At 33.0% G+C, this 15,180-nt stretch overlaps 1 protein-coding gene across 1 annotated transcript; it reads right to left on the reverse strand.

The window, feature by feature from the left end:
• Positions 1–3,795: 3,795 nt before the first annotated feature.
• LOC107408282 (protein ROOT HAIR DEFECTIVE 3) lies at positions 3,796–13,588 on the reverse strand. Its single transcript, XM_048475787.2, has 23 exons — positions 13,349–13,588; positions 12,406–12,555; positions 12,061–12,127; positions 11,877–11,979; positions 10,994–11,064; positions 10,751–10,814; positions 10,596–10,661; positions 10,403–10,450; positions 10,261–10,323; positions 10,074–10,130; positions 9,668–9,826; positions 9,509–9,577; positions 9,303–9,394; positions 8,560–8,638; positions 8,013–8,178; positions 7,543–7,667; positions 7,025–7,287; positions 6,815–6,911; positions 6,548–6,712; positions 6,090–6,194; positions 5,411–5,505; positions 5,212–5,308; positions 3,796–4,607 (listed from the first exon to the last, which is right to left on the reverse strand). The coding sequence occupies exons 1-23, from the start codon at positions 13,350–13,352 to the stop codon at positions 4,371–4,373; spliced, it is 2,442 nt and encodes an 813-aa protein (XP_048331744.2). The 5' UTR covers positions 13,353–13,588; the 3' UTR covers positions 3,796–4,370.
• Between the last annotated feature and the right edge of the window lie 1,592 nt (positions 13,589–15,180).

Consider the following 15,180-nt stretch of genomic DNA (forward strand, 5'->3'; position numbering starts at 1 on the left):
AGAGCTACTTTATCCCAACTGTTCTTTAGCATTACCATTCACCACTCTTATTAATTTCATGACCTTTTCTCATCTGACTCCAGCACATGATTTTATCAAACTATATATATTGTATAGTGGGTTGTCTCTGCTTTTTGGTGGATGTGATTGCAGATCAAAGTAACAATGTTATTTTGATGCAGTGTTCCTGTCCATTGGATAGGAAATCACAACATTAACCAGAACAAAACAGCAATTTCAATTTGTTTGGTAGGGGAGAAAATTTTGTTTTGGCTTTAAACACAGTAGATGGAATTGGTTCAGATGCAGTATTCGCTGCAAAAGTGTTAATTGCTAGCCTGCATATATGATCTGTACAGAAATTAAAGGTTCTGGTATATATGTATATAGATAAAGATGTGTCAGCAAAAAAAAAAAATGTGTTCAGTTATTAGTAATTTTATATAAATAAATTACATTTTTTTTGTTTTTGCACGTTTATGTCATAGCATGAAATTTATTGACTTTCCAATATTTGTAAAAGGATCACCAAAACTTTCTCTTTTTTTTTTTTTTTTTTTTTCTCTCTTATTTGCAGAGATCCAAACCAGACTGAGTATCCCAATAATCCCATTTAATATTGTATAGCTACCATCTGATATACAACAAAAGGACAAAGTCAATATGCAGGAAAAGAGCATATTAAGACCACTATTACTAACCCAGCAAGTTTCTTTTTTCATACTTATCAGTGAATGATCCAAACGTATTGTATACATTTATAAAAAGTTCATTAAGAAAATTTAATACCACAAGACATAAGGAAGAAAAATGAGTCTCTTCTGTGTTTGTTCTTGCCAATAAGCAATTAAATGCAAACCAACCAAGTCAATATATAATTAAAGAGTTACATTTATGTCAATATGATGCTTTCTCATTACTTGGAAAATACATAGGAAGTTATACGTACTATTGTAGCTAGCTAAAAGAAGCTTTCCTTTTTTTTTTTATTTATATGAGGGAACAAAATGAAGCATTAATTAACCATTTTGTTCTTCGAAAGCAAAAGAATTTATTCCTTTTTTTTTTTTTTTTCCCCATCTCGAAAGATAAATCATAATTTCTAGTAAAGCAGTTCCAATGTAATATAACATAAAATAAAAAATAAAAAACCAGTTACTGCTCAAGCAATGATGTCTACTGCACAGACTGAGATAGCGCGGTTGAGTCTTTATCTATTTCTCTTTTTGCTTCTCTGGTTTTTCATAGTTTTTGTTGATATTGAATTTAGTCCAAACATTTACCAATATTCTATAGTTGGGGTCCAATGATAGAGAAACATATAATCAATTATGGCTTTGTCAACCCACCATACCCACTACCTACTGCTACTCCAATTCCATATATAAAAACATTACATATTATTCATGTTATATACACAATATATATACTAATTTCATTATCTACTTTTTTGCTTTTACTACCCATGAAAATTCAAAAACACTCTTTTTTTCTTTTTGTTTTTATACAAATATTATTCTCATCTGACATCCATGATCATCTCCATTTATTTCTTGTCCACCCTCCACACTCTTCAGTCCTTACCCTGGAAACATCTGCACATGAAAATACAACCACCTATCCAGCTGTAAATACCACTCTTAATTAATTACTTTCTAACTAATCTCAATATATAAACCCCATATAGAGTTTTATTATTATTCTTATTATTATTATTATTATTATGATTATTATATATATATTGCAAAAATATATACATATATGGTTAAGCTAATGAAAACCCACAACAATTTCCTTCATTTTACACCTTGATATTGGTAATTCAATTGTAATTTCTGAGACAAGATTCTTCTTCTTCTTCTTCTTCTTCTTCTTCTTCTTCTTCTTCTTCTTTTTCTCTTGGAGAACTATTCAACGCAAACACATATTTTATTTTCTTTAACAAGAAAGTTAAGGAACATAAATAAATTACTTGGTAAATGTTTTTTTTTTTTTTTTCTTACTTGTTTTTCTTACCTACCCATTTTGATGATCGTGGGAGACGATATACCGCAACTCACAGTTGATGTTGCAGAGCCGGACCATGAATAATATTGAAAAAGATATACATAACATTATATATATATATATATACATACATACATACATACATACATACATACAAATTGATGATTATCACATTCATGGATGGACCTGCTGTGCATAATATGTCACTATTGAAATCAATGCCCGTGAGTTCTCTGTCTCCATCTAATTAATGTCAAGTATATATTTGGTATAAATGCAACTTAATAATGAAACTTACAATTATACTTTAAATGTATTCAATTTAACGTGATATTTTTGAGCTCTTATGGTCTTTTTTTTTTTTTTTTATGATGTACATTAGGGAGAGAAAACTATTTTTTATTCAGTCTTTGACTGTTAGCTACTCCTTTCAATTAAAAGCTTCAAGATAAACATGGAATAAGAAGGGACAGAACCAACTTCATAGTCAACTTGGATGTGATATTGGAATTTGAGAATCTCAAATGCACTCACTAAATATTGAAAAAAGAAAAAATCCTAATAGTTTCTGAAATTTGGGGCCTAGCATTGAATTTGGGATAGAAATTACACCAAAGTTCATCTCCATTTAATTACATTGTCTCTGTGTTTATCTAGTCAAAATCCTTGCTTTCAGAACTACCCTATGATCGAATAGATGAATGCTTAAAAATTCTTGGTTGGAACTTTGAAGAGACAAGAGTAATTAAACTGCTTTAAGGGCCAATTGAGATGGCAGTATGCATGGAGGCCAACTAGCTCCATAGTACATTTAAGCATTTTAAAACAACAATTTGATTCCCATTTTTAAAAAATTATTGGTATTATTTATGCAATTAATGAAGTAGATTTGATGAAGTTTGTGTAAAAGTCCTTAAAAGAATGTTACTAGCTCGAATATGTGCATATGCATCTAAGTAGGGTACATTTCATTTTAAGGATTATCTTCTCAAAAAAATAAAAAGCCCATGGCATAACTTAACATGAAGAAAAACTCTCTCTCTCTCTCTCTCTCTCTCTCTCTCTCTCGTATTTTTCATTTTTGTGGGTATTAAAGATATCAGAGAAAGCCACATGCCCATCCCCAAGAACCCTAACTTAACCGCAAGACCTAAAGGTTTTCTTAAAGCCCTATAGTAACCTGCCTTTTAAGCTGTCGCTGAAAAGTCAAATATTTGTTAGGGATACGAAAATGCATTGCTAATAGCAAGTCACCAGCTGAGCATCTTCAAGGAAACAGGGAAAAAAAATAAATAAATAAATAAATAAATTTGATGCCAAAAGAAGCATCCAACGCCTTTTAATGTCATTGTTCTCTAAAGAAGGAAACAGCCCCCTCAAACCTTTTACATCCCTATTAAATTCTCATTAAATGGCTAAAAGAACTCCATCAGCATCTGTATATATGCATCAATGGGGCCAAAAACAAATTTAATATGAAGACCCAAAATTTTCCCCGATGGTTCGTCTCCGTCACCATAACCGCGGTGGCCACGGACAGAAACCCTGGCCCCTATGTAGGCATGCCCTGTTAAGTAATGTGGCTTGGAGTTTCTACACCGTGAAATTAATAGAAAACACAGAAGATGTACAATGGAGAAGTAGATCCCACATAGTTATTACCTTGGAGAATGGGACCTAAGCCTGCCCTACTACTGAACAAAATTTGAAATGGATCCAAGCAAAATTTGAACAGTCAACTTTGATATTTGTGGAAATGGTGCTTTGAAGATCCAGTATAGATTTGGCTGCAGCAAACACAAAAATCCAATCTCTTTTTATTGCTGAGTATCTCAGTAGGTAATTTTTTCTTGTATTTTTCACCAAACAATGTTCGTACAAACAATAGTCTATGAAGAATTCCTTACTATATAATGTTTGCCTTCCAATGAAAATACAATTAAACACAGCCTTACAACTGTCACGGTTGACAAAATTGAATGCACAAACCAGCATAATCAACAAACATCAATATAGAGGATTTGAACAAAACTCTGTTGCTCATCCAACAAACAGCCCCCAAAAAAAATAATAATAATAATAAAATATAATAAAGAAAGAAAATAAACCTAACTGATAAACAAAAAACTACTACTTAATGGGGCTTTGCTTCCTCACAATAAATGACGGCCCCCCTGTATATGGCACTTACCCAAAAATCAATGCCTTTAAGAACCATTAAACCTTACACGCCTGCAAGAATAAGCATACAAGCTGACAGACTTGGTATATGCGGACCAAATACGGTCAACACCCCCATCATCGAGTGCGAAGCATCTTCAAACACAAGAAAAATTACCCTCCAGTTAGGAGATTATTTTCATCTAATCTTGTTTAGAGGAGCTAGAGTTATCGGTTTCTGTCAGGTCTGACGAAGCACTAGAAGACATTTCACTACTGGTAGTATTTACTCCATTATGGAAACTTCTCGATGGTAGTGCAGGGTTCCTTTGAGGACCATTAGCTGTAGCTGTTTGTCCTGACCCTTCCTCTGCTAGTCTCTTGATAATGTTCATGACAGTGGGAAGGAACTTGGTAGATAGTGAGAGAATTCCAGGAAGCTGTAACCAAGTAGCACAGTTAAAAGCCAATCTTCTAAGAAGCTTAGGAAAAAGTAAAAATGTAAATCATATATATTAGCAGGTCATTCTTCAGATAAGTTTCAAGGATATGGACTAGTACTTAATTGGTCTTGTTGAGAAATCAAATCTGTTAAATGGTGCAAAATGACAGAATACATATTTTTCATTAAATGTGAAAGCTTTTCCAAGAAATTAGCTAGGTACAACTTACAAAAAATTAAGTTTCTGAACCGCTAATGTGCATATACGCGCATATATCAAATTGATTTGCTTCACATAAGACTGCTCCTTCGTCAATAGGTTAACAGTTTTGATTTGGAAATTTGGCCATGTGGAATCCAAAAATACTACCGCTTAAAAATAATCAGAATGCAAGATATTGACTTCCTATCCATCTGATAAAATAAAGGGCTTCCAGTTTGTTTCAAAGCTACTGTGGATTTATAGAAACCATGAAGTTAAATTGGTACCATTCTCAAATTTCAGTTTTGAGACCCTAGTATTCCAAGTAAATGAAATTCCCATAGACTGGTTGAAAAGAGGACAAAGTGCTTAAAAAATACCAAAAAGAATGGACACTTACGATGCCATTGCTGAATTCACCCGAAATATCAAGCTGCACCCACATGGCTTTCACAAGTAAAAAGGCAACAAAGATGAACCCCAGATACAAAGGATTTCTGGCAAGAATTATAGAAATAAGTAAGCACCAATGGACGTGACAAATCTAAAGAATACAACATAACAAAATCCAAATATCCTCAAAAACTAAAACTCTATACCTCAAAAGTGTCATAAATTCATTAAATCCCAAGACAACCAACGCAACAATTGCCCATGGAGGTGGCAACCAGTTGTTATTTCGCTTGTTGGCTTCCTGGAAAGTAGAATAGACTTTTTCAGAGAAATCATCATTAAGGACAAGCAGATGAATTAAAAAAAAAAAAAATTGTTCAACAAAAACATTGAATAAATACCACATATTGATATGTTTGAATCCAGCAAATAATAAATAGACATACATATGCAAGGCAAACAGCAAAACTGCATGAGATTTTCCATAGATTTGAGAACAAAAACTTTTCTAGGGCTATACTACTAATACCATAAATTAAGCAGTAAAACAGAATATGACAGATAAAACTAGAATGCAATGCTCCTCCACCAATGTTTCCTTCATGACCCCAGGGGAAGAGCATGGTATCATTTTATCCAACCATACACGCATTTAGAAACTCATCAATATTCTAGATTTTTGATTCACCTCAACAACCAATATTATCTTTCCCTATTATACATCCTCGTTCACATCTTCCAATCAGGGAATCTAATAAGGAATCAGAGAACAACATGATCAAGGTTTGAATAGAGAATGACATTGTCCATGCATTACAATTATAAGTGAATCATCACAAGCAGAGAAAAGAAACCTTTGCATTATTAGTAAGTGAAGTAGCATACCTGGGCAGAAATAGCCTGAGTTACAATGTATTCCGTCTCAGTCTTAAATTGCCTCCATAGAGACTTGCACTGGACAGGTGTGATCAATGTTTTTGACGATGGAACCTGCATTGAGAAACTGGTCAAAAAAGCACCAAGTGCTATATAAATTAATAAGAGGTGCAAAGCACATGCAAGAGAGAGAGCTAAATCCCCTGAAACAGTTTTGACAAAAGGATAACTTCCGAAAGCTAGTAAAGATCCGTGTTATGTATTCATCGGATCTATATGAAAATATGAAATTTAACAAAAAGGGACACATTAGCCTAGAACAGTTGATCTACAAGAGATGTTTGAGGCGGGATTAAACCAGCAATTCATAAGTAATTGAAAGGTTTATAGGAAGATAACTCGACATCATACAAACACATGCCATTTTAGGACTTTACATGCAAGAAATAGAAACAGCAAAATGTTACATTTTCCCATGTGCTTGAGGCCAGTGGGTCAAGTGTTGTTATGCTCCTATCTTTAACAGAAGCACTTGTAGAATCCACCAAAGCAAGGGTTAAAGTATTATCGACATTGTCAACATCATAATCATCCAAACGAAGTGCAGCCAAAACAGAGAGCAACTTTAGGGACTGGAATTAAAAAAAAAAAAAAAAAAAAAAGCACGATTAGCAGATATCAAGATGCAAGTCAAACTTAAGATTCATTGTAACATAATATAAATGGTTGCATACAGAAGAGCGAGCAGTCTTAGTAATTGCTCGAATATCTTCTTTCCCAGTCCAAACACGTGGCATCGAATCAGAATCATGGCTAAACAATGTAGTAAACCTGAGGACGATTTAATTGTCAATCATATGAAGACAGAATCTGAATAATAATAACAATAATGCTGCTTATGTTGATGATGAAAATTTAAATTTAATCATCAGAAGAGCCACTACCTTTCCTTCATACCACTCAAGACTCTTCCAGCCCCCTCCTTTGCTTTTGCTTCAACAACACCTCTTGCATAATCCCTTAGTCTTGCAAGAATTTCATTCTTGGTCTCTTCATGCATGTCAAAACCAGAAAGTGCATCAGAGAGCCCAGAGACAGCAGATTCAGTCTCACGTTGAAGAAGTTTTCTTATTGATGGCCAGGTCTCATTATTTGCTCCATCTAAAAGGGCTTCCACTGGTCCTGCTAATGCTTCCTTCAGTTTTGCCTGCAATGTACCTAAATCAACTAGGATCCAAGGAATAGTTTATCCAAAAATATGAATAGCAAAAAGCTTCTACAACCAAATTTTCCAAGTTTAGTTATTTGCTTTGTACAGAGAGAAATTCTTGTATTGGTTTATAATTTCCATAAACATCGCAATAAATAATAAAGCCATCCAACACCATAAGCCATCAATTATCTTGAGAACAGCCAGTAAAGAAAATAGGAATAAGAGGCAATAAACAAAATGTGCTATTACCTCATACAGTGCAGTAAGCTCAGACAGCTTTGCAGCACGGACTGAAGCAATATGGGCATCTATATCACGTCGAAGTTTCTCCCGTACTTTAGATGTGTCCCAGTTTGCTTGTTGTATAACAGCATCTGCAATAATGTTGAGTTAATATCATGTTATACTTCAAAAAGCAAGTACACCTCACATACAAAGCTCTTGTTCTCAATCCTAAATAAATCACCTCTAATATTTTCAGGTTTTGCTACCACAATAAATTATGAGATAAGAATGAATAAAGAATTGATCCCTTTTATCCTTAAAAGTTAACTTATGTCCCAAGAACTCCACATGGATGCATCTGAACATCTCTTGTGACCTGTATTTTTGAATTTATAACTTCAAAGGCTTTTTTGTCTATTAATTTTTTCAGTTTGTTCTTTCAACTCATTTTCCAATTCAGTTTTGGTCAATGGAATCCTTTTATTTGAACTTACCTTCACATCCCTCATCAAATAGAACCATGGAAGAATGAGCACGATCACGAGCAGCAACAGAAAACCCTTCCCCACCATCCAATGCTTTATCAAATGCTTCTTTGAACTTGTCAAGAGATCCTGATCTTATATGTCCCAACACAGATTGAAATGCAGGTTGGACAAGCTACAAAACAGGGGGGAAACAACAGGAAATACAATTCAATACAACAGTTTAAGAATTTAAATACTTTCATAAAACACTTCAAGTGAAATAACTTTACAAACTTGAATAAAATGGGCAGGTGTAATAAAGCCTACATCTTTTGACCCTAAAAATCATATGCTTACCAAGTTCAAGATACGTTATGCTAGGAATCTTATTAACCTGAATCAAATGTATTCCTAACAAATTTTTGCTCACTTTTGTCATTACTAAAGAACAGAAGTTGCAACATCCCAATGTCCAAAAGACCTTGGTTTTATGAAAGTAATTGAGTAATTTATATAAAAGCTTGGAGGGTTACCTCCACCATAAGTAGGAGGGTGGAGGGGTAAAGATGATTACCTGCAGCAATTTTTCTTCAAGCTGCTTACGCTTTGCAGTTCTGACACCTTCATCAAAATATGTAGCTTCTGCATCATACCTAGAATTTCAAAAGTCAATAGAGAAATAAGTCACAAATATAAGTGAATAAACAAATTCAAAAATAATTCATCATGCATCTAAGGGATTTCCTTATAGATTAAGTCACTAATCTGATCAACCATAGTGCAATTTACTCTTGCATGCGTCTAAGGTAACTATCCGACTAAAATATAACTGACATATAATTTATATGTACACTACAATGAGAGACCCATGTTTCCTTAGAACCAGTTGCTAGAATTAAATTACCCATATTCAGCACTGTCAAGTCACTGGAAAACTCACCTTACCATTCTCTATTGAAATAGTCTCAATCATATTTCTAAAATTTGACACCTAAAGGCTACAGGAGGTCACCTAATTATACATCACATAAACAGCAATCAGCTGAAAAAATGCATTGCTGGTTGAAGGTGCAGGAGTTTGTTTTTTTAACACAGAAGTTTGCTGTTTGCCTACCACTTCCATCTGTTTTGAGCACAACATAGAAAAATTAGACATGCGACCTGTACACACACCTAATTGACCATTATTCTCTATCTTTACCTAGATTATTAACATTCACAATTACTGATCATAGGGCTTACCTATCACTTGATTAAACCACATCCTGTAGCTCATCTCCTAAAAATTATAATATACATCATCCAACAAAAACTTACTCTGATAGAACAGTGAAAAGAATTGAACTAAGCTTCTTTCCAAAACCAGGAACAGCAGCAGATTGTACAGCCTCTTCCAATTCCTGCCAGTCCTGTGGAAATATTGAAGAAAGCAGTGGTCCAAGTTTAGCTATAAAAAGAAGGATTTTCAACAAAAGGAAATAAAGATATTGCAAAGTCACATTTATTATATGAAAAGAAAATACCTCATTTCCTGCAAAACTGGAGTATTTCTCATTGGCAATTTCTTCACATCGTACAGTAGCCACCATCACCTGCAAATGAAAGAAGAATGGATGGCATGATCAACAAAAAAATGAATCCATCATGAGTGTTTTCTGCAGAATATATGCCTATAATATTACCTTATGGGCTGGAAGGTCAAGATCTTTATTCTCCTTGATAACTTTCCAGATTTCCTGTGCACTAAAAGAAAATCCAGAAGCAGGAACCACTCCCCGTCGATCTCCCGCAAGTCCACCAGGTGCAATGGAATGGAAAAATTTCATTCTCAAGTTAGCCACCTATATTTATAAACAGGTCAAACAATAAGGAAACTATTATAGATCTTCATCTAGTTAAAAGCTTTATGTCTCATGTTAAAACAGAGAACAAGGACAAGTATACTGAGACATTCCAGAAATCCTCCAACTCCTCCTCAGTTCTTTTGCTTTTAACAAATTTGTTCATCCAAACTTTGTGATAAGTAAACAAAACAATCTCACTTTCAAACAATGATCATTTACAGGCAATTGATCCAGATGAGTATACCTGCTCCTTAAATTGTTCTTCCTTTTCCTCATAACTTGAAAGAGCAACAACTTCAACCTAGCCATTTAATCATCAAAATACATCATCACTGCAAATTCTTTATGATTTTACCCAATAATAACATGATCAATATTACTCATTATAATTTCCCCACACTAGTGGTCTCACAAACACAATGACATCTCACATTGAAAAATTCACTCAACGGAGTTTCCTTGTGCGCTTGAGGCTTAGGAACAGAGTCCCATATCTGCAGAAAAAGCAAAAGAAGAGGTTAAAAACAGCAGTAATAAAAATAATAAACTAAGAAATAGAACCAAATTATTTACCTTTTGAATGTCTTCCCTAAGAACAGGTTCTAGATTTTCCAATGGCGTCTGAAAAAACAGAACGATAAACTCATTGTCAAAAACAGGAAAGATAAGGATATATATGTATACATATACAAGTGCAAACACAAACACATGTACACATATATGCGAAGAAAAATTGTATAAAGAGCAGTGGAAGAAAGGAGCGCACCCTTGTCTTGTCACGTATGACAAACATCAGTGTCGTTTTTCGTGGACTAAACAACCGCATCATCACCTATAGGCAAATTCAACCGTTAAGTCGAACAATTGATGATTCTGAAATTTAGACTGGTTGCTCAAACATGGCATGTACATTAAGGGTACCTGGAATACAGTCTTAAGGAGAGGCTTGTTTGCAGCTTGCTCACGACCAATATCATGACACCACCTAGATTAAAATAGAAAAAGATTTTATTTTTTCTTTTGGGGGGGGGGGAAGATCATTATTCAAAAAAACTTATAAAAAAAATAAAAATAACCTATATAATAACCTATATATAAATATAGAGAACCATTGGATAAAGCGTCGCTAGACAAGTAATGCACCCAAAATAGAAAACATCTTACATGTTTATGAGCACAATATCTGATACAGCAAGAGCAAAAAGAGCACTCTGCTTCTCGAATGCTGTATCGTCCTGAAGACAAAAACCAAATAAGAGGATAAAGTTACCCTTTCATCAACGCAACAAGTAAATCCTATGATCAAATTTCACATTATTTCTTCAATAGATTGAATTGAAAGAAAATATAGTTTACAACAAAATTCTACTCTAACAAATTGCAATTCAGAAAAAGAATCCCTACAAGTCATGAAGTCTGGTTAAGAATAAAGAGAAAATGAGCTAATTTTGTTCTTTCTCATTGCTGCTGCTGTCTTACTCAATAATAATCTCACATTGCTTATTTTAAGGATTTTTTAAAAAGGGGATAATCTAACAAGAGTCAACAAACGAATAAATATACCTATGTACTCACAATTATATGGACAAAACTTAAAAAGGAGATCCACAATACCCAAATTTTGCATCATAGAAATAAAAATCATTTTGATCTTTTCTCTCAGGGTGAGAATGGAAAATTTGGATATTCTAGCCTCAATAGCCCATCCATTACTCAGAGTTAGCATTACAACTTTCAGAATACAAGGTTCAAGTGAACAATTGCATCTAGTTAACAGAATAAGATTAAATATGTTTAAACAACATCAAGGTAAAGACCAACAGAAGGGACCCTTCTAGAAAAAGTGATTCCATTTGCTCATTCTCCTAAATTTCAAAATGCAATCTCTAAGTCACCAATGTTCTGAACTCATGCGTATATAATATCTTATTTGCATTGTAAACAATGTTGGTCAATAAATAACAGGGACCTTATAGTGAGAACTAAGTTTATGTCATGATTGCAGTAATTGGAAAAGATGATTAAAAATAAGAGCTTTCAAAGGCACCTCTCCTCTTTCTCTTCCATCTGTACCCTCTAAATCCATAACAAGAGTGCAAGGCTCAATACCAGCACAATTTGCTAACCAAATACCTTTCGTAGTTTGAGACCTGGAAAAGCAGATACCACCATTTTAGTGATCTCTATTAAAAGACAGAACTATTTCATAGAAGAGCATTACGAGAACATGCCTTCCCTTAAAAGCATCCATCTCCCTAAAGCTGGTGCCAAATAAATGATTCAACAGAGTGCTCTTTCCTGTCAACATCAATATAACAATGTGAAACAATTAACATATAAAACACTGTACTGAAGAAAGCAACAATTTACTGATCCAGTATCACAATAGGAAGAGTGCAAGAAAAGTAAAATTCTAACAAAAATATCACTAAAGGCGTCCAAAGCCAAAATAAATCCAAAACAGTTCAGTGTGAAAAATGTTCAGTGAAATATGCAATTTCAAAACATAAATAATCATGCATAGACAATTAACTAGAGGCATCAACAGTCAAAAACCAGGAAATGAGAATGCATACCACTACTTTGTGGGCCCATGATGGAGACAACGGCATATGAAAGTCCACATTCACCCAGCTTTATCTCCTTGATAAAATTTTCAATTCCAGAAATATTGAATGCACCATCTCCATCTATTAGCTGAGTAGAACAGCAGACTTCACCGTTTGCTGCGTGGCAATATATTCATATATCTTAGACAGGCTACAAAAAATATCATAGCTACTGACCAGAAAACATTCACATATCAACTGCTCAAGAGCTCGCTTAGAGAATAACATCATGAAGGTGAGTTTGTTGCTTCTTGTTACCCCAAATCCTATTCCTAGCTATTAAATAACATCGTGAAAATTACTTTACAAAGACTAACCGTGAGCATAACATTTACGTTCCTGTAACCCTTTATATCGTTTTGTGGTTGCTCGAAACAAGGATAGCAAGATTCTCAAAAGTTGTTTTGGTTTCTGATGTTAACATGGCAACCTCCACTAAACCAAATAATACTATTAAACCCAAAAATCTTAGATTTGTATTCCCAATATCCTACATCCAAAAATCCAGTTCCATTCTTTTCCAAAACTTTTTTAGTAACCAAACAAAAAGATGGAAGGAAACAATCCACTTATTTCCCACCAACAAAATAAAACAAAATTCCCGAATCAGATACAAAGAGTTTTATCCAACATTTCAAAACCCAAAATCCATGTATGAAACACAGGCAAATCAATCACATCAGAGTTCAATTAGTCAGACCCAATAAATAATTTATTTAAAACAAAAAAACAGTTAAACAAAAACCCAAAAACGCACAAAGATATTAAGAACAATTGAATAAACGGCAAACAGGTGCATAAATAACGGAAAAATAATAATAATAATAAAAGCAGAAAATTGAACAAGAAAGAAAGCTATAAATGCCAGCAACAGTAAAAATCATATAGATCAGAGAAAATGAGAAGGTACCCATTGTCGGTTGGAGAGAAAAAAGAGATATAAATTAAGATTGCGTTTGATCAATCAAGGATTCAGAGAAAAGCTTAAGATGAAGACTTGGATAGTGTGAGAGACGGAGATCGAATTGCAAAGCCCAAAGAGAAATATAGAGAGAGAAAGTAGAGAGAGAGAGAGAGAGAGAGATCAGAGAAATCGATATTTGTTCTTTAAAAGTGGGCTTGACTCTCTCTGTTCCTGTGATTAAAGCACGATCAAACACACCACTTTTAAAACAAAATTTTGTTTAATTCGCTTTTCCTTATTATTCTTTTTGGTTTTTCGGGTTAAAAAGTATTTTCCACTTTTATTTTTTCTCTTTTTTTTTCAATTTATCTTACTGTTTAAGCCTTCGCTGTTTTTTTTTTTTTTTATCTGGGGGTAAATTTACATCCTATTTTATTCTTTTTGTTGATAATTAAAAAAAAAAAATTGATTATTTTATGATTTTTATTTTTATGGATATGAAAATTAATTGGTGTTGATAATTTTTTCCGCGTTATGCACACAGTTACTGTATTACTGCAACTTCTCATAGAAAATGAAATTACTATACAGCCACTTGTACAAATTATTTGGATTTTTTTTTCAATTAATAAATTTGTCAAAACCTAATCATTTATAATTTTTGGTGCTTAATCCTTTTAACCATTTTTATTTTTTTATATATTGAATATGGAAAATTTAAATTTAGATCATTGCCATATAAATAATGGAGTATATCATTGGGTTACCTCCATACGTAATTTTAAAATATTCAAATTTTGATTGAAAATAATAATTCTTGTTATTGAGCTATTTTCCGCAAATACTTTTTAATCATTTTATAAAATTAACAAAACTAGGAATGATATATTAATGATAAAAGAAAAATAAGTAAGATGATAACATAAAAATTATAAAGAGAACACTAAATTCGATAATTACAAAACTGATCTGGTGTAATTAATTAAAAAAATCTAGAAAATTATATTCTTTTTAAGTTGTAAACCAATCTCCATAACTGCAGCGTGATATAGCTTTTTTGTTTTTGAGATTGCTATTGACTTAATTTTAGAAATGCAAATAGGAAAAACAAAAAAAAAAAAAGAAAAAGAAAAAGAAAGGTGCCAAAGTCACAGTAATTTTTCATATTTTTAGAATGAAGCGTGGAAACAAAAGTGTTAGGCGTTTCTCATTTACCGAAAGAAAAAGTGTTAGGTGTTGTTTTTTGGTATTTTCAAACCTGAAAGAGAAAGGAGTACAATTAGGAAATGACAAGTGTGGCCAAAGTTCATTGGAAATTTAAATTGATCTTATGCACGCATCTCTATGACATGGGGATGGAAAACACTACCGGATCCACACCCTCTACATGTTGTAAGTTTTTATTAAAACAGTCTTGTTAGTTTTTAATAAAAGTACAATTTTTTGGGGGGAAAAATAAAAAAAGTTGGTCTATCAAAAAATTTGCATTTTTTCTATAATGGAAAAAAATTAGTGTATTATTTAGTGTTGGTTAGCATAATGAATAAGTTTATAATGTTGATTGTAATAATAAACAAAGTACAAGATCATGAAAATTATTTATAAATGTGTATTTCTCAATAAAAATAAGCCAAAAAAAAAAAAAACAACAACAATTCTTTGTATTTGTGGTTTTTTTTACAAGTGGGCAGACATATCTGCAAGATATTGGTACCAATTTTAAATAAATAAAGTGAAAAGGAGGAACAATTTCACATGACAAAAACACAAAATCAAATAATGAGAGAAAGAGAAAGAAAAAGGGGACCATTTTGCCAAATAAAACCAAACCAGATAAA

The sequence above is a fragment of the Ziziphus jujuba genome, chromosome 1 (genome assembly GCF_031755915.1).
Source record: "Ziziphus jujuba cultivar Dongzao chromosome 1, ASM3175591v1".
NCBI lineage: Eukaryota > Viridiplantae > Streptophyta > Magnoliopsida > Rosales > Rhamnaceae > Ziziphus > Ziziphus jujuba.